The sequence below is a fragment of the Scardinius erythrophthalmus genome, assembly GCF_964197995.2.
Source record: "Scardinius erythrophthalmus genome assembly, chromosome: 17".
Taxonomy (NCBI): Eukaryota; Metazoa; Chordata; class Actinopteri; order Cypriniformes; family Leuciscidae; genus Scardinius; species Scardinius erythrophthalmus.
In genome coordinates, this window is record NC_138237.1 from 19990252 (window position 1) to 20009247 (window position 18996).

At 34.4% G+C, this 18996-nt stretch overlaps 3 protein-coding genes across 6 annotated transcripts; 2 read left to right on the forward strand and 1 right to left on the reverse strand.

Moving 5' to 3' along the window:
- The first annotated feature begins 811 nt into the window (after positions 1-811).
- On the forward strand, positions 812-4952 carry LOC308705528 (uncharacterized protein). 4 transcript variants are annotated; one of them, XM_081390572.1, is made up of 13 exons: positions 812-867; positions 1317-1421; positions 1526-1568; positions 2191-2234; positions 2401-2440; positions 2701-2729; positions 2848-2883; positions 2994-3021; positions 3164-3210; positions 3479-3526; positions 3806-3847; positions 3938-3999; positions 4792-4952. In XM_081390572.1, exons 2-12 carry the CDS (start codon positions 1319-1321, stop codon positions 3991-3993), a joined length of 516 nt encoding a protein of 171 aa, XP_081246698.1. In that variant the 5' UTR covers positions 812-867; positions 1317-1318; the 3' UTR covers positions 3994-3999; positions 4792-4952. The 4 variants fall into 4 exon arrangements, with proteins under 4 accessions (XP_081246698.1, XP_081246697.1, XP_081246699.1 ...); XM_081390571.1 differs by having other exon boundaries at positions 821-867; positions 3458-3526; XM_081390573.1 differs by having other exon boundaries at positions 821-867; positions 2851-2883; positions 4792-4951.
- On the reverse strand, positions 3436-7752 carry rfc2 (replication factor C (activator 1) 2). Its single transcript, XM_081390570.1, has 11 exons — positions 7572-7752; positions 7317-7386; positions 7172-7213; positions 6974-7080; positions 6733-6834; positions 5932-6032; positions 5644-5801; positions 5389-5454; positions 5211-5291; positions 5016-5129; positions 3436-4898 (listed from the first exon to the last, which is right to left on the reverse strand). The coding sequence occupies exons 1-11, from the start codon at positions 7679-7681 to the stop codon at positions 4788-4790; spliced, it is 1062 nt and encodes a 353-aa protein (XP_081246696.1). The 5' UTR covers positions 7682-7752; the 3' UTR covers positions 3436-4787.
- A 2725-nt stretch (positions 7753-10477) lies between these two features.
- Positions 10478-10873, forward strand: LOC308705330 (syncollin-like; the record flags this gene model as incomplete). The annotated part of the gene is made up of 1 exon (XM_081390282.1): positions 10478-10873. The coding sequence occupies one exon, from the start codon at positions 10478-10480 to the stop codon at positions 10871-10873; it is 396 nt and encodes a 131-aa protein (XP_081246408.1).
- Between the last annotated feature and the right edge of the window lie 8123 nt (positions 10874-18996).

An 18996-nucleotide genomic window follows, 5' to 3' on the forward strand; every position in this document is an offset into this window, starting at 1 on the left:
ACAATAATAAAAATTTAAAAAATCCATCCTGGTCATTACTGAGGAAAAAACACAGGGGTCTGTAATCTTTCCATGTAATTCTAATAATGATTCATTTAATAATAATAAAGTGTCTGTAAAAAAATAGATAGATAGATAGATAGATAGATAGATAGATAGATAGATAGATAGATAGATAGATAGATAGATAGATAGATAGATAGATAGATAGATAGATAGATAGATAGATAGATAGATGATTTTAAATATAATTTTATAAGTTCATTTACATGGACTGTTAATGAGCTGAACTAGACCATGTCGTTAATCATTTAACCCTCTTATCATAAGAAATATCTTGAAATGAAGAATTCTTGTCAAATTTGAGCCATTGTTGTAGTAAAAAAAACAATGTTGCCTAAAAAGCGGAAAAAACAGACCCACACACACCCACCTACAGGCTTTTTCAAATGTCATAAAGCTTAAATAATGAAACATCGCCCCAAGTCTTGCAAACATTTACAAGCCTATATTAGCTCAAGACCCTCCAAAAATGTGAGTTCGTTATAAACTCAACCGTTTAAATCACATTCTGCCCAACTTCTACATGAGTCTGTCTGGTAGACATGAGACAATAGAATGTGTTTTTTTTTTTACCGAATGCTAATGAAGGGGCTGCATTTCAAAGGTTTGACATTTTGTATGACTGTGTTTTGTGTTGCTGTGGGTTTGTGGTGGTCTCTTTACCGGTGTCCGGCATGATTTTGCACGGATGTGGTTAGATTCAGTTTGAAACAGGAAACACTCAGGTTCATTCTTCTCTCTCATTAGTCCTTCATTCGACTTCAAACTAAATTCCTCAGAATGGAGATCGGTACCTCAGAAAAGGTAACAGCTCACCAACTAATACTTTAGGGGGGATGGGGAGGGGGGGAGAAGTTAGTTTTGAAAGTTGTCAGATACTTTTATCATTTCATCACATTAAATAACCTGTTATAAATTAAATAAATAAACTATTGATAGTTACATAACTTGCATCCTGTGGTACAGTTAGCTGCTGATAACAAACGTATGGCAGGCTAGTTCATCGAACACTATCAAGTTCAATCATCTCACATATGAATAATTCTCTTATCGTGATTTTTGCCATTGTGTCAGAGGGGTGAGAACTGTATTTGTGGTAATGAATAGATAAAACGCTGCAATTTGTTCTCATTTCCTCACTATATGCATGTAGAAGAACATCTGTAAATCTCTGAAAGAATTCAATTAGATTGAAGAGAATTATATTTTCTAAGAAAATCTTTTTTTATTTTTTTTTATTATTGTTGTTTAAGGCATGATTGAAGTGCAAAGCCAGCAAGGAGTTGTCCTTGCCATCGTTTCTTTGGCTTGTCTTGGTTGTGTTTATGCTCTCTGTCTGTGCTGCAGAAAAAAATCTAGTAAGTGGTCTGACATCGTAACAGCTTTAGGAAAATGCATTATCATTTTTCTCAGCTGCTTTACCTTTATCTTACGTCTGATTAAGTTGTATTTTTATTTTGAGATATGAAACAAGAGGACAATGACCTGTATGACCAAGATCCTTTGTAAGTTAAATGTTTTATCTATTTATAAATGTTCACTAAATATTAATTCAACTACGTAATATAATATGTTAAATAATATAAATTATAGACATAAATTATATATATATATATATATACTGTAAAAAAAGTGTGGCTGCCTTAATTTTTTAAGTACAATCAACTTTTCAAATCGTTTCAAATCAAATCACATTAAAAGTATTATTTAAAAAATGAGTTGAATCTTGTATAACTAACTTATATATATATATATATAAATACACATACACACACACACACACACACACACACACACACACACATATATATATATATATATATATATATATATATATATATATATATATATATATATATATATATATATATATATATATATATATATATATATATATATATATTATAAGTTATACAAGATTCAACTCATTTTTTAAATAATACTTTTTAATAATTTAAGGCAGCCACACTTTTGTACAGTATACACATATGCATATATATATACACATTTGCATATATATATATATATATATATATATATATATATGCAAATGTATGCTTACAAATAATGGATACTATTATTATAAAATAAATAATAATAATACTATTTATATTTTTTTGCTTTCAGCAATCTAGACAGTAATTTTGATGACAATAGACGATTTAACACAGGTAAACTACGTCCTCGTTCATCACATTCTGAAGAGAAAAACATCTTATTTAGGACTTGAACATTAGTGTTTTTCACACATTTTCTGTCACAGGAAAGCTGAAATTCAGAATGCGCTCTTCGTTATCCATGAATGAGATTTTATTCCTATCTTGTCTATTTTTTTAGTGATTAGACCAAACCAAAGAGAGATGCCTTCAACCTCAAGGTGAGGTCTTTTGAACAATAACCAATGCACTACTTGCTGTTGAGTTGTGTAGTTTTATTTACTGTTATATTCACATCCACTTTACTCTTTATCTAAAATACCATATTATTATGGATGGGGAAGGGGGATGTTCTTGTACATTACTGAAAGCCATCAGAGGCATTAATGATTCAATTAACAAAATGAACTTTTCTGATTAGTCATGATAGAAAGATCAAAATGAAGAAAACGTTACAGATGTGTTAAATGTATTTTCACAGGCAATCAACGGCGAACATGCCTGCAAATAGTAAGGATTTCCTATTTAAATTAGCAAAGTTTGAACTCATCTATGGTACCAATTTAAAGCAATTCTTTCAATATGTTGTTGATATGTAATCATTTGGGTTATTTCAACTGTTTTCCAGCAGGTGACATCCACTGCAGTTATCAGAACCTTACAGGTGGTAATAGTTATTGTTAATGTGATCTTAAGACGTCATTTATAAATGAATGGCATTTTTAAATATGAACATGTAGCCTAAAGTAATGCGTGTTTTTGCTTCTGCTGTAGAACACGGCATCTTGGAACCAACATATGTGTGAGTGTTGTTTTACATAATGGTTATGTGAGGAAAACAAGTCAGATACTAATCAAAGACTTAGGTTTACAAAAGCTTAGCTTGCTCAAAATTATGCTACAGTCTATATTTGATATGCTAACATGCCTTTTTATTTTTATAGGGACCCAATTCCAAATTCAATTTATGCAAATGACGACGATGATGCAGGTAAATGTGTGCTGCTAACTTTTGAGCATTGTTCACTTTCTTCAGAAAAATAAGGTCAAGTGACACATTTTAAACTGGATACCTCTGAACCGGTGGTGTGAAAAAGCATTTGATGATAAATGAGATAAAAATGAATGTCTATTTCAAAAGAGGCCAGAAGTCACACACTGAAAAAAATAGACCATAGGTGCATGATACACAGCACAAATGGATGACAAGTTGCTTAAAGCAGTTCTTTTAATAAAAGGTCACATCACGTTCCATACAGGAGGATACGGGAATGTTTTCCCAACAAAAGACGTGCAACATGACTCAGGTTGGTGTTTTCAGCAAATTATAATAATGTTCAAAATCACAATGTCATCCAGGGCTCAACAATAATTATTTTTAGAATTTATTTTATGTTTATTATTCGCTAGCTTGACCGTACTTTGTAATTGCCCTGACTTTCACTGTATATGTATATATATATATATATATTAATGTACACGTGTAACCTAAGCTTTTTGTGTGCCTTTACATATTACTGTACCATTACAATAAAAAAAAAACATTGTTTCTTTGTTTATTGTTGTATTTGTCATTGTTTCACCAGACAGCTGTAGTTATGAAAACATAAAAAATGAAAGTGAAGAAGGTAATATGTTCATTTTTGGTTTGGTTGATAAAATATTACTATTTATTCATGAGACGGCACCACTCACTTTGTTCTTTCCCTTTTATACAGATTCAGAATCAGAATACGTGAACGCACCAAAAAGAATACGATTTGTATCAGAATGAAATGAGGTGAGAATCTTTTTAATTTTGATTTTCACATTAGATCTTTTTTTATGTTGATGTGCATTTACTGTTAAGTAAAAAAAAGTTCTATGTTCAAACTTTTAATGTCAAATAATGTTTAGCTCTGCTGATCGATAAACAATGGTTCAGTTCAGCTTTAGTGAACAAATATGGACTAGTGCTGTACAACTATTATAAGACCATTTAAAATACTTCACGCCTGAGGAACTAAATGTGTTAATGCATATCAAGAGCTTTTTTTTAAGCCTGCATTATAAAGGTGTGACAGATGAGTCAGAAGAGTAACCTGTCCTTTCTGTCACAAGTTAAAACAAAAGTACTGGGGGTGAAAGGTACTGTACGTTTTAGTGGGGGAACATTAAATACAAACAAGTCTTAAGTCTAATTAGGTGTCTGCAACTTGATACTTTTCCTCCTTGCTCTAAAATTGTCATTGGCTATGTTGAAAATGAAACCTCTAAAAAAACTATCACTTCTTCTGCTGTTCTATTTCTAACATATGTTACAACAAGGAAATGTTTTGTTGGAATGAAGTCATGATTTATAAATATAAATTCATCAAATTCTTATTAGGTAAAGAGAATTAGTTCTATGTTGCACCTAAGTACTCAGACACCAAAAACAGGTCCGTGAATCATTCACAAGAATCAAAAGGATTTTTTACATTTTTATTACTGCAACTTGTCGTATTTGTATAATTATTCAAAATATAAAAGTTCTGGAGATTAAGAAGAATGAAAGGAAGTGTGATTATTTGGTAACACCTCTTGTCTTTAGCTTGCATCAGGTGCAGCCGTCTTACTGCACAGTCGACCCAACAGACCAGCCATCTGTAACAGAGAGTTCACCCCTTCTGCCACTTTCATATGCGTGTACCCGATTTCCTGGGGAATCAAATGTACGATTGCAGTGTGATTCAAATAAATATTGTTTGATCGAAAATAAATGACCGAGTGCCTCTTTAAAGCTTCTCATTGAGACTCTACAAGGGCAATAAATACCTTAATATATTCCAGCTTCAAATATTCTGCCATCTGAAAGGTCTTACACACTCTAAAGATGTTTCCGATTATGTCCTCCGGTGAGTATCCTAATGCCCAAAGCTGCTCAATGACCTGTAGAAAGAAGCATTAGTTTTGTCTAGCGTCTTCTCAAAAGGATACGGAATATTTTCAAGGGCAAATGTTTAGTGATACCTTGTAGGCTTCATCAATGTTGGCGTTGACGCAGTGTTCTAGCATGCTTTTAACTAGCAGAGGATGTGGCTCGTCACACACCTGCACAAGCAACACTGTACTTCACCAACACATTTTTATACTGAAATGATTTCCATGCATTAGAAAGAAAACTCAAATAAAACCTATCCAAAAATACCTTGAACACATTTTCACTGTTGATGTAACCAAATCCAGAATTTGTTGACTGCAAGTTATTCAGAGCCTAGATAAAAAAGAAAGAAAGTAAAAAGTGTGCATACAATAATCATAATAATAGTAATGGTAATATATAATATATATAAAGAAAAATTAATTATTAACATTATTAATATTTATTATTAAAGTTGATCTAAAATGCAAATAATTGATGTTATGTATATTAATATATACATAAAAAGATAATAGACCTGACCTGTCTCATGTCCCCTTGAGCGGTGAAGATGATGGCCTCAAGGCCGTCGTTGGTGACATGCAAGTTCTCCTTCTCTACCACCTCCGTGAGACGCATCATGATCTGGTCGTCTCGGAGTTTGCTGTAACGCAGAACAGCGCAGCGGGACTGGATGGGCTCTGCAACACAATGATGGGATCATCTGAAAAAACGCTCTATTATGCGTGTGCTCCAATGTAATTTTTGGAGCATGTTTAAATGACAATTATTATAAACAGCATTATGTTCTTTCTGTGGCACTTCGCTCACCAATGATCTTATCTGATGCATTACATGCCAGAGCAAAGCGTGTGGTTTTAGAGTAAATCTCCATGGTTCTTCTGAGAGCTTGCTGAGCTCCATCTGTCATGCTGGGTTAGAAATACAAATACTTGCATAAAGCATTTTTATACATTTAAAACATATTTATAATATTAACTTTTAATAGTGATGCACCAACATTTTGGTCACTGAAAATTATCGGCCGAAAATGTCCTTTAACATATGCCATGCCGCCCCCGTCCCTCAGTATTTAGCGCTCAGGTTTCAGTCAATATATTGATATTTAATTGTTGCGAGGAGGACGTTCTCGGCCTCGTCCTGCTTGCCACATTAATATTTGATTGTATAGTTTAGTTAAGTTTTATTTAAAGTTTGAAAAGGCAGGATATTGCAGCACAAAACCCTGAAATGTGTCAAACATAAAACATACTCAAAAACAGGTGAAGTAAAATAATAATAATATCAGCGATTTCTGTGAGGTAGTATAACACAGACGCACAGAAAAAAACCTCAAATACATCAGGATTCATAAAATCTTTTAATAAAAGTATTTTATTGCCTTGAATGTTTGTTTTTTGATTCATTCAAATTACTGAGTTAAATTAAAAAAAATCATATTAATATAATTATACAAAGAAAAACTAATTTAAAATAAGAAATAAATAACTTTTATAATTTGGTAATTTTCTGTTTTCGGCCAAGTACATCAATAATTTTCGGTTTCGGCACAGAATTTTCATGTTGGTGCATCACTAATATTTTTTTCCCCCTTAAAAATACTTGTATTACCTGTCAGCCTCATCCAAGATTATGATCTTGTGGCGACCTTTAGGGAGAGTGACCTTTTGCTGGGCAAACATCTTAATCTTGTTTCTTACAACATCAATACCGCTGGAATGAGTAATATACAGACAAATATAAAGAAACACGTTAAAAAAGGAATATGATCACCCAAAATATCTGCAGAAAAGCAGTTTGAAAACAGTCATTACTCTCCACTCACAATCCCTTCACCTTAAGTGTTTCTTACCGGTCATTTGAGGCATTCAGCTCAAGAACAGCATCTTTCATGGCCGGGCCAAGAAGAGCTCTAGCCAAACACAAAATGCTGGTAGTTTTTCCAGTACCAGGAGGACCCTAAATACAAAAGTGGTTATTGTTTTAATGCATAGTGACATCAAATGTAAATTTAGATGGCACCTGGATGTGAAAGCATATTTTAACTTACAGCAATGATGATGTTGGGCACATTTCCTTCTCTTGCAAACACCTGCGACAATAATGGAGCAAGAGTGAACATGTCAACATTTCCAGAAGTCTATTCACTAACGTTACATCAGGCAAATTATTACAGTAAGTTACGTCGCACTAACCTCCAGTCTGCTGACAGTTTCCTCATTTCCAACTATCTCATTCAACTTCAGGGGTCTGTATTTTTCAACCCTGGAATCAATAACACACTTAAATCACAATTACGTATCACAATGAACATGAAACTGCAAAAAAGACGAGCTTGGCAGTTCAGTTGTTGTAAAAAAAAAAATGCTGCAGGCTCGCTATCTTTTGCGACATGCAATTCATTTAGTAAATGCCACGACAGCGCGCTTACAAACAGCCACAAACAGTACCATGGTAGTTCATAAGCAGTCGATGATGCTTTCTGTGCAGTATCGTCCTTTTTAGGCTGTCCGTCGACTTGACTTTGTTCACTGTCTGTCTCTTTCATCTCAACATCCATGTTGACCGTCAGTAGCGCGTATTCCCGCCACGACAGGAACAAAACAGATCTGACATGCCGTCACTTCCGGCAAAGGGAGCACAGTGACTTTTTATTTATAAATTAATAGTATTATAAAATACAGCCTGGTACTTAACAAGCTAGCAAAGAAAATGGAAAATCTGATACAAGTAATTAAATACAATTGTTTAACTTCCTTTTTACGATAATAAGTGAAATCAAGAAGCACATTAGCTAAAACAATGAAATATGAACACTTATTAAAATGAATAAATGTTTGTATTTTACACCTAAATGTTACAGAACAAACTCATTACAAAAGAGACACACTAAATTGTTTATTTATTGCTTCTGTGATGTATACTTAGTGAACATGTTATTAAAACATTATAAAATACATTAAATCAGTATTTTTGTCATTTTTTTTTATTTTTGTTGTTGTTGTTTGAGGTCTTTTGAAGTGTCTTGTATAAGTGTTTTGTCTTGTTTTTTTGCAATAATGCCACATAGCGTGCCACTAAAAGACAAGACTTGATTACAATAACATATTTATTTTTTATAATCCAATAATCCAAATGTATAAAAATTATTAACTTAAGAATAAAAAAGCAGATATAAACAGGAGTGAAGGGTGAAAACTCAATTACAGTGGTGTGTGTGTGCGTGTGTGTGTGTGTGATCATGTTCGTCCGCATTTGTGCTCTAATACCCGGCCTTCATTAAGTTGTGGACATTTTCAGATTTATGCTGGAAGTATTTTTATTTTATTTTATTTATTTTTATTATGTTTTTTTTTTTTTTTTTGACAAATGAAAAATAAAAAACGGTTATTTTTCTCTTTTCCATTCTCATTTTTTTGTATATATCTTCAGAGCAACCAAATCAAGCAGTTTTGTGTGTGTGTGTGTGTGTGTGTGTGTGTGTGTGTAGATAATGTAAAAAAATTAAATTAAATAAAAAGTCACAAAATCTTATGCAACTGAGATGAGGAGGACCATGTTTTTTAACTAAAGAAAGTTTAAATGCAGTCACACTGACCCCCAAACACTATTGACTTGCTGGATAAAACCTGTGAAGGTTTGTTGAAACTCTGAACCTTCAGAGCATCTGTTGGCAACCTAAAGTTTCTCACACTGACAAATGGATCAGATTATCTCTTTGCATTCAAATCTAGGACAATGACACCTGAAGAGGCCAAAAATATGAAGACGATAATACACAATGCCCGACCCAAAAACAAGTAGATAACGATCGCAACAAGATCTGTGTCTGCATGTAGCCTACAAATGGATGCTACAGATCTGTGGAGGCCAATGCATGCCAAAAATGACACAGTTCTTGCCGTGGAGTGCAAGTGACGTTTTTCAACGTAAAACAATAACATTAAGAAACCAGAAAAGAAAATACAATTCTGATAAGAATTATTCAATAAAATTGTTTATCATCCTCTTTCACAAGACACACATTTTTCTACAATACAGGAATATCAAGAACACTAACAATAGTTTGAAATGAATCATCTGTACCAACACCAATATGTTACAGAATGCACACGGTGCTGAAACAGCAGCAGATAACAAGCCTAAAAAGTATTGGAGGAAAAAGTAAGTAAATAAATAACTGATGACTGCTTCTGACCCAGATCGTTGGATGCATAATCCAAGATATAAAGTGGGCTATATGTGTCAGGTGTCAATCACGCACAAATTACAGACTAGTAAAAATGTACTATTGAAACTCAGACTAGAGCCTGTTCTTGTCTCAAACTGCTAAACTCAAAGTAAAGAGATTAATTTAACTAAAATCTGTTTGAATTCCCAACCTTCAGAGCATCTGTCGGTAAACCAAAGGTTTCTCATTTAAGTTTGTTTTAGCTTGGTGTCAGGGTTCACTCAATATGATGTGGTCATCGCTTTCTGCTCGCTACTCTGGGCTTTGAGGGGTTTGGATGGAAGGATCGAAAAGTGAAGAAACACTTGTCAGGAGACTAGAATTTAGAATAAAATACATGTATATGTATTGAGGCAAGATAACAGTTTTCAGAATCTCTGTGGACACAAAGACAAAGAGTTTGTTAATTTTTTCTCTTTATTGATTATATTAAATGTGACATTAGTCTACACTTCTGGGCAAAAAAATAAATAAAATAAAATGGGCCTAGCCAAAAATGTCAAAATATTTAGTGGTCTACAAATGGTCTCAACCATTTTAATCACAATTCAGGAAAAGATCAAGAATTGCACAATTACTTTTCTGATGTTTTTCAGAGACAGCAATGGCTTAAGTAGTGCATTTGCTTACATTTAGCTGATTTGTGCTTAAGACAATCAAAAGAGTGCCTAATGTTTAGACATTTTGGGCTTGGTATAATACTGACACATAATGTAGACATAACCGACACAATACTTTTAATTTGGGCAGTGCATTGGGACCAGAGATTTGAACTAAATCTTTTAAAATCATTAGAGCACAAAAAATATAAACTTATATTCTAAATTTTGATTCGGTTATTGACCAAAAGACACTAGACATGGCTGGTTGGTTGTAAATATCTGTGATGTTTGTCTGTTAAAATTGGATGCATTTTCAGTTCACGAAAATTATCTAAAAGGAGCATAAACATTTCTAAGAACACATTTCACAGAATTGCAAAGAACTTTGTGTAAATGCTGCAGCTGCAACCTTCACGGAGTCTGTTGGAAACCCTCACGTTTCTCACGCACGTCATTCGTATGGAGAAGCTCCATGTATATAGGTCAGGGCAAAAGATCTCTTTTTGCTCAACACGCTGAAAACATGAAGGTGGTCATCGCTCTTCTCCTGGCTGCTCTGTGCTTCGAGGGGCTCAATGCAAAGTGTCCCGAGGCAGCCACTCTGACAGATGATTATGGAAGCAAACTTTGCGCCCAGATGTTCGAAGACAGCAGCTACTACTATGATGACAGCTGTACTGGCAGTTTCCTTGATGTTTATCCTGATGAAGACACCCCCATCATGCCATGGGTTTGGGACAATCGTGTTTCCTCTTTGGTGGTGGGCCGAGGCTGCTCCCTGACAGTGTGGTCTAAAACCAAGAAGCAAGGATACAAGAAGAAGTTTTCTGCTGGAATCGTGTATCACCTGAAGGAATTGAAGAAAGGCCTGTTTGGAAACTGGAACGATTCCATCTCTGGATACTACTGCACGTGTTAGATGCGAAGCAAGGCCGAAGACAGAGTCCTAAAAGACATTAACATATAATGTCAATGACACAAAAGAACAGCTGTAACACTCTGTTTTCAGACACAATATACATTCTGCTCATTGTAAATCTGCTCAATGCCTGCAAGTGAATTAAACACCATGTTACTGCAGGGAATCTCTGCAAGAACGTGATGCAGAAACATTCAAGACTTGGTGCTTGATTATTTTTATTGATTTTAATAAGCAATGGTTTTGAAAGTATTCCCAAGTTACAGTCAAGTTTTGAAACTTAACCTTTTAGTTGTAAGTCAAATAAGTTAACAAAATCAGTGCTTGAAATGTGAAATTGAAGCATAATTTCAATTTTATGATTTTTTTTAATTGCTGGTTTCACGTCGATAAACCGCTTTGTGAACATTTTCAAAAGCATGTAAAAATCAAAACCATAATACTGCATAATTCTGTAATGAATGGTGCAAAGGGAAGATAATCCATTGAGTCGTTCATGAAAGACACTATGTTGTTGTGTCCTACTGTATATGAAAATGCCCCCCCCCCCCACCCATAATTCAAGGTTGGATTTAACTACATTTCTCACATCTGCACTATACTTGTAGATCAATAAATCATGTCTGAAAACAGCTGCTAATGAGCCAGTTGACATTAAAGCCCTAGAGAGGAGCTTTGAGCCACCTGCAGTGAGCTCAACAACCAATCCTTTCTCAGGTAATAATGATGAGAACTCAAACACTTAACCACCGCTTCAGTTTCTCTGCTGGAGTCACTGTCCTTATCAGGTGCGCAATATTTATTTTCACAAAAAAAAATTAAATAAAAATAAAATAAAATCTCAAACCTACACATCAGCTTGTACAAACCTCAAACTTCCGCTTCAAATAATAAAAAATTAGTCAAAAACATATTCTCTTTTGACAGAATCAAACTTTGGCCTCAGATGACACACGAAACCCAACAAATACAAAGACTACTCCACTGCCTAGAGAGCACTAGTGAGATCAGCACTAGTGAGATCAGTTCAGAACACTGTTACAAAAAGCACTTTTTGGCAATCAGGAATCATTACGTAATGTTTATTACAGTATACAACGTGCAGAGACAGTGAAATTCAACAGTAAGCTTTAAGAAAAGTTTATTTTCAGTACACTTTTATAAAGAGCACTGTAAAAGAAAAGTTGAAATACCAAAGAATTGAATATAAACTTGGTATCCAATACAATACAGTATACTCTCAGTACAATAAAAATAAGTAATTCAGCATCCTTGGCAAAATTGCATTACAGTATTGGTGATCATATTTGCCATACTATAGTATAACATTTTTTTTTTATCTTGTGACATGACTTACCCTCACTCCAGGCAGTTGTCTCTCTGTTATGCAAAAATACCAAATGTAAGAAGTACATGGCTACAAATCAATTGACAATTATGAGTTTGAGGATGTACAACATGTGCTACAGTATTTACATAGAATAGTGAAAGTCTCCCATCTAAAGTGTGCACTGTAAAAACCCTGTAGGCCAACTTCCCATGCATGCTCAAGAACTTGGTCAATTATATATAGCTTTGTATTTTATCAGGATTGAATGTCCTTTGACCCTGTCCCCTTAATTTTCCTTCCCCCCTTCTCTTCCTCTTTGTCTTCAAACCATTAGGATTCATTTTCCTGTGGCCCAAATTATATTATCCTGAGATTCTGAGTGGTGTGTCATCAGTTTATCTACTTAATGTTTACACATGGATAAATGTGTGCTATTTGAGTTCATGACACTTGAGGTAACTGTGTATTTGTGTTTTCTGAATGAGAACGGGGTTAAACCTGTGCAAAATGAGGACATTTGTGTAGAGTTTTGCAGAAAACATTGAGAAAATTGTGTGAAATGCAGGTGAAATGTGTTATTTCGAGAACTGAATGGATGGTTTGGGAAATTGGGCCAACTGAGTGTGTTAGCAATCAAGAAAAACTGTAATAGTCTCTGATCTTCACAGATTGTAAACTTTTGTTATAGGAGGGTATGGAAAACATCACTGTACCCCATACCCAAGACAAAAAAAAAAAAGGTTGTTTCAACTTAAAAAAAAAAGTGTTCATGCTGCCTTAAAATATTAAAGCTGCCGTCGGCAACATTTTTTTGATCAAATTCAGTGAAATTGACACTATAATCCGACAGAACAACATAAATAAGGTGGTTTTAGAAAAAACCCCGAGCTTCTAACTCCACCTGGATCATGTTATTTGTTTAGCAAAAATCCACCGCTCCCGTCTCATCGGGTCCAATCAGCGCAGGGGGGGGGGGTGTGAGATCTGACTGTCAATCAGAGTTCGTGCACACGCCACAGATCCCCTCTCCCTCGCGCAGACGCGCATATTACAATATCACATGCATGCACACGACACGCCTGAAGTTCGCCTGAAGATTGTACGAAGCGTGATGGCGGAGAAAAAATCTAATAACAAGCTTCCAATTCCTCGGTTATTGTTATCTATGGGTAGATTAGCCAGGGCAGCCTACCTCCGAGTCCATGGTGTTGATCGATGCTGAAGAGACGGACGCGTTCACAGAAAATCAGGTACACATGCACTGACGATGGGCGGGTGCTCGTTGGTAGTGGGGGAGGGGCATGAGAGTTGTAAACATTCAAAATTTTGGCGTAAACATTCAAAATTTTGGCTAAGTCCACTCAATCTACCAGACTTGCCGAGACATATCCAGCTGCAGACCCGCAGCACCACCAGTTTCAGAACACCAGCGCCAGAACCGGAAGTGTGTGGGCGGAGTTATAATTGACAACGACGACACAATGGCGGAAAGCACGGTGAGGAGTTGTCTAATGTTTTTGACATCATGTGGTGAAAAATTATCGCATATATAATTAAGTTCAGCGTTTATCTGATAAATATTTAATTTGTGCTTGGTTTTATCTTCTTATTGAAGCTTGAATGAATACTTTATTGTATTCAACTTTTTTTTCCACGGATGGTTTGATTATTTTTTGTGTGTTGTAAATGGCGGGCTTTGCGGTGACGGTTTAACCCTTGTATGGTGTTTTCATTTTTTATCAGAAGAAAAATTATACGATTAATTATTTTTTCATACAAAGACTCATTGGCCTTGGTTTATTTTCTGTGAAGAATATAAGTTATATCAGAAAACATTTTCAATGACCACGCCCTTCACATTTACATTAAGTTACACACAGGATGTTTTGTGTTTGTGTTCATATGGTTTATGAGGACACAAATGTGTGTAATCACATCGGTATTACGTGCAGACTTGCCGACATGTATATATATATTCCGTGTTTACACTGGATGCGAGTTGCACAATGCGAAAGCCACTTGATGATAGACACCAGTGGCCGCGTCTAACGTTACTGATCTGCTCGGTCCGCGTGGCAGCATGCAGTTTCAAATATTGAAGATTCATCGTGTAGAGCAGGGCTATTCAATTAGTTTCATTCGAGGGCCGCATTATCAAATCGAAAAGTTGAGGTGGGCCGGTGGGTTGGTTTGGGGGTTTATCTTATTTATTGAAACATAACAGTTTCAATAAATAAGCTAAAGTAACCATAAAGAAGTGTGGTATTTACTTGGAAATGTGGTACCCAACAGTATGCAAATATATAAAACCATAATAAATAAAAACTTGATAATTTACAGCTGTGTACAACTATTTTCCTTGGAACAAATTATTTATACAAACTTATAGCTGTTGGTGAGAAATAATAATTATTTTATTTATAATTGTTATGCTTAAATGAAAATATTCTGACAGTGAGACTTGTTAACCACAGGCTCCCACTGTATAAAAAATGCCTAAACACAAGTTAAAAACTATACGCACCTTTACAAAGAAACTGACATAATTTCATAACAAGCATTAAATATATATTCCTCTACCCACCTAATAAATCTAATGCAATATAAATCACTATATTTACTATTATACTATATAATATTATAGTGTATTTACTATATTTATTTATTACTACATAGTATTCAATATAAATATTGCACATTTCTGCCCAACCATGGTAAATTACTACAGTAAATGTGGTAAATGTTTGTAAGGGTGATTAGGGGATTTAAAGTCTTCTAATTTCGTTCATGCCACAATGTTTCTCCTGCTTTCCTCATCAGTCTTGTTGGGAATGTTGAGGCTGTTTCATCCGATTTAATACTAATTAAATCATCGAGTGATTTGTGGTTTGTAACAGAAATGTTTCTGTCGAACTGAAACGCTTCCACTGGTTGTCGCAACGCTGTTTAATATTAGTGTGTCCGGGAGTAAACGCAACTCCGCGCTGGGCCGTGTTTAAGTGTTTAAACAACTAACGTTAGTGAAACAACTGAAAACATCGCTATTTGTTGTTACTGTACTGAACGAGAAACCGCTTCAGATGATTCAGTGACGGAGCGGTCCGAATGAATCCGAATAGTTTTAGACCGTTATGCAAGCGCGTTTAGAAAGAATCGAACCAAAAGAATGATTCATTCACGAATGATTGGTAGCCTATCGCTGGTTCAGTCGACATAAATTCGGGACACATATAATAACTGCTGAAATATTCACACGTAAAACGTTTCTCAGGTCAATCGGAGCGAAAAGAGGAGGAGGGAGGTTGGTGCCGTCGGGCCGCATGGAGATGATTGGCGGGCCGCCAATTGAATAGCCCTGGTGTAGAGGTAAGGAATACGGCTCTAATTTACTATTAAAAACGGTCGATGTTTACCAGATGCTACGATCTTTCACAGAAGTCTCTGCGATGTACATTTGCTATCTGGGCATACATTTTGAGACCCTTTAAAACGGAGACTTTGGTGTTTTTCTTAGTTCTTATGTAATATGGAATACATCACATATCATATATACACTGGGAACATTTAGTGATATTGATTGAATATGTATGTCGGCCTTAAAAAAATTACACAAATAATGCTTAATTTCACCTTAAAAGTTGGTATTTTGCATATATACAGTATATACATAAAAAAGGCAGTGAGCCTCCATTATATCTTTGCTCTGACCCTTGACTATCGATCTAGAAACTTAATTTCCTCATCTTGATTGCCTACTAACAAAAAACTAGGGGAAAATGGTCCAACGACTGAGCAAGATATAGGCAATTTGGTGGCCATTTTGATATGCAAATTAGAAGGTAAAAAACTCAAAATTTCGCTTGGGAACCAGTTTTTTTTGGACTCAGCACCCTTGAAATATGTAAGGTAGGCCAGTTCCCAACTTGTACCCATAAATGCTCCTCACTTCTTATAGAAGGCCATTTTTCTGAAATCCGTCTAGTCTATTTGGGTTAGCCGCCCCAAAATTATGGAACAGTTTACAATTTATATATCAGGGACCTTCCTACACTCGGTCAGTTTAAAAGCCATCTGAAAACATATTTTTTTATGATAGCGTAGCGTTTTTTGACTGTTTTATGATGTTTGTACTTTTTATTTAGATATATTGGATATGCATTTTTTTTTTTTTTTTTTGCTTTTCTCTTCTTATTATTTTACTGCTTGTACAGCACTATGGTCAACTTTGATGTTTTATTAAGTGCTTTATAAATAAATTTGAATTTGTGTGTGTCCACATGATGTGTGTTATGGTGATGTGTTAGTAAATGAGTGGAGGGAAGAGGGAAGAGGGAAGGAACCCCCCTTCCCAATACTTTCTCTATTTTTTACACACACACACACACACACACACACACACACACACACACACACACACACACACACACACACACTTCCATCATGGGCAGACATCCATCATGTGTCAGAAGTGCAAAGTGAGGCTTTGCCTGGTCACTGGACAAAATGCTCGCAACTGTTTTCTCAGCTTCCATTGCCCATAGAATATATCTGGTGTGGGGCACCACAGGGAAGATGGTAGAATTAAAAAGCAAAACAGGAAAAAGGTGTTTTAAAAATCGGCACATGAACTGTTTAAAAAGTTATGAAATGCTAAATTTATATCCTACATAGGCAATGCATCTTGGGAGAAAAAGTTCATTTTTTTTCCAATTTTTCTAATGTATGGATAACATGAAAAAATGTAGCTAATTAATTGTTCATTAAATGTTTTAAAAGTTGTCATATGAACTATAATAAAAAAAGAATACATTGCAAAATATTACCCTAAATGAGCAATGTATCTCGGGAGATACAGAGTGTAACTTAAAAAATAATGGTCATATTTTGGAAAAAATGCATAAACTGTCATTTTAGTCTAGATACATACAAAAATAGCAATGAATCATTTTTCCATTAAATTTATTCATAAAAAAAAAGGTTAAAATTAAAAATGTAAATGTAATCCACAGAATATATACAGTTTGAATGCTGATAACTTTGTTTGAAAGAAAATTAAAGTATTGGTCACAAAATTAAAATGTAAATTACTTTTATTTATCTGAATCCATCCAGGCCCACCCATAAATTAGCCGCTTCATCATCTGTATAGTGACTTCAGGCAGACTAAAGAAGGGGGGGAAAAGAGCAGAGATTAAAATGGATGTAGTATACTTTGTTTACGACACATTTAATTAGCACATAAATTGCTTAAAGAACACTTAAATCACAGGGACGTCTATCGTTTTGTACAATTGCTGCCCCTGAGGGTTGTTCCATAAAAGACGCTTAGAAAAGTGTGGATTAAACTCCAAAACCGGATTTGAATGAGCCTAACATATAAGTTGGGGCTAAAGTGGTTCCATAAAAGGTAATTGAAGTTCACGCAATCTCACTAATTTGATCCAGGTTTATCAAGTCTAGATAATTGCGTGTGGACGCGTTTTTGAAGCAGCCCTAGAGGTCGATCGTGGATCAAATCGATCCACCATCAAACATCGTATATTTTGTGCTGTTTTATGCGTTTGTGATATCTTCCCCCCCCCCCAGTGCAAAACTTACATTTTACTGTTATATTCTCCATCTGTAAATGTTAGAAAGTCATGCAAATGTATCCATTTTGCTGCTAATCTTCATATTAAACGAGCGCTGCTGTGCGCATGCGCGCTAAATACGAGCGCAATAATTCTGACTAAAATATACATTTTGCTTGGAAAATTAATATGCGATATTTTATAACACTAGAAATATCTTCTAATTATAATAATTTATCTTTGGATAAGTTGCAGTGAACTTCTAGCGAACAGGAGTACTTCAGTGAACAGAAGTAGCCTAATTCAGGGAAGTTTATTTTAAGAAACTAAATATATAAATATACAAAACATAGTTTTACAAGAATTACAGCTTTTAATGCAATACTATTTTGGAGAAAGCAAGAATCCCCAGTTTTAAATGAGTAGATTTAGTTTCTAAAGTACATTATGGAGAGGATAACATGAAATTAAGAGCAAATTTTGAAAAGATATGTGCAACTCTAAAATCAAAGAATATTCCATAAAATAAAGGAATATATATTAGCCTACATTAACTACATTTTTATACAACCCTCCCTCCCTTTTATTTCTAGTTATTTGTTATTTTATTTATTGACTTATTTAATATTGAATATTTGATATTCAAATAATATTACTTGAATAACTATTAGGAATTGTGTGTCATTATAAGAGTTTGATATAAATATGTGAATGTTAAATTTTTCTTAACATTTTTTTTTTGTTGTTGTTGTCTTTTCCCCCTTAAATCATATCTAAAAGTGTCTAACTATGTACTTTTTGGTTATTGCTCTAATCATGTGTTTTTTAGGCTATGTGTTGGTGGGTATTATCACAAAAGAAAAAAAAGTAGAAGGAAAAATAAATAATAAATGAATATTTATTGGGGGAAAATATGATGTCTTTAAAGGAACTGTCCATTTGTATAATTGTGTTAAATGTGTTTGAATTGAAAGCCACAATAAAGTACATAATATATATATATATATATATATATATATATATATATATATATATATTAGAGGTGGGCATAGATTAATTTTTTTAATCTAGATTAATTTTGAAATTAATCTAGATTAATCTAGATTAAAATGGCTCATTTGAATTCTGCCGAAGGCATTCAGAATATGTGTGCTACCCAAATAATGACTATAAAAGTAAGTCTTTGAGAACGGGTTTCTCAAGCTAGGCGGCGCATTAGACCA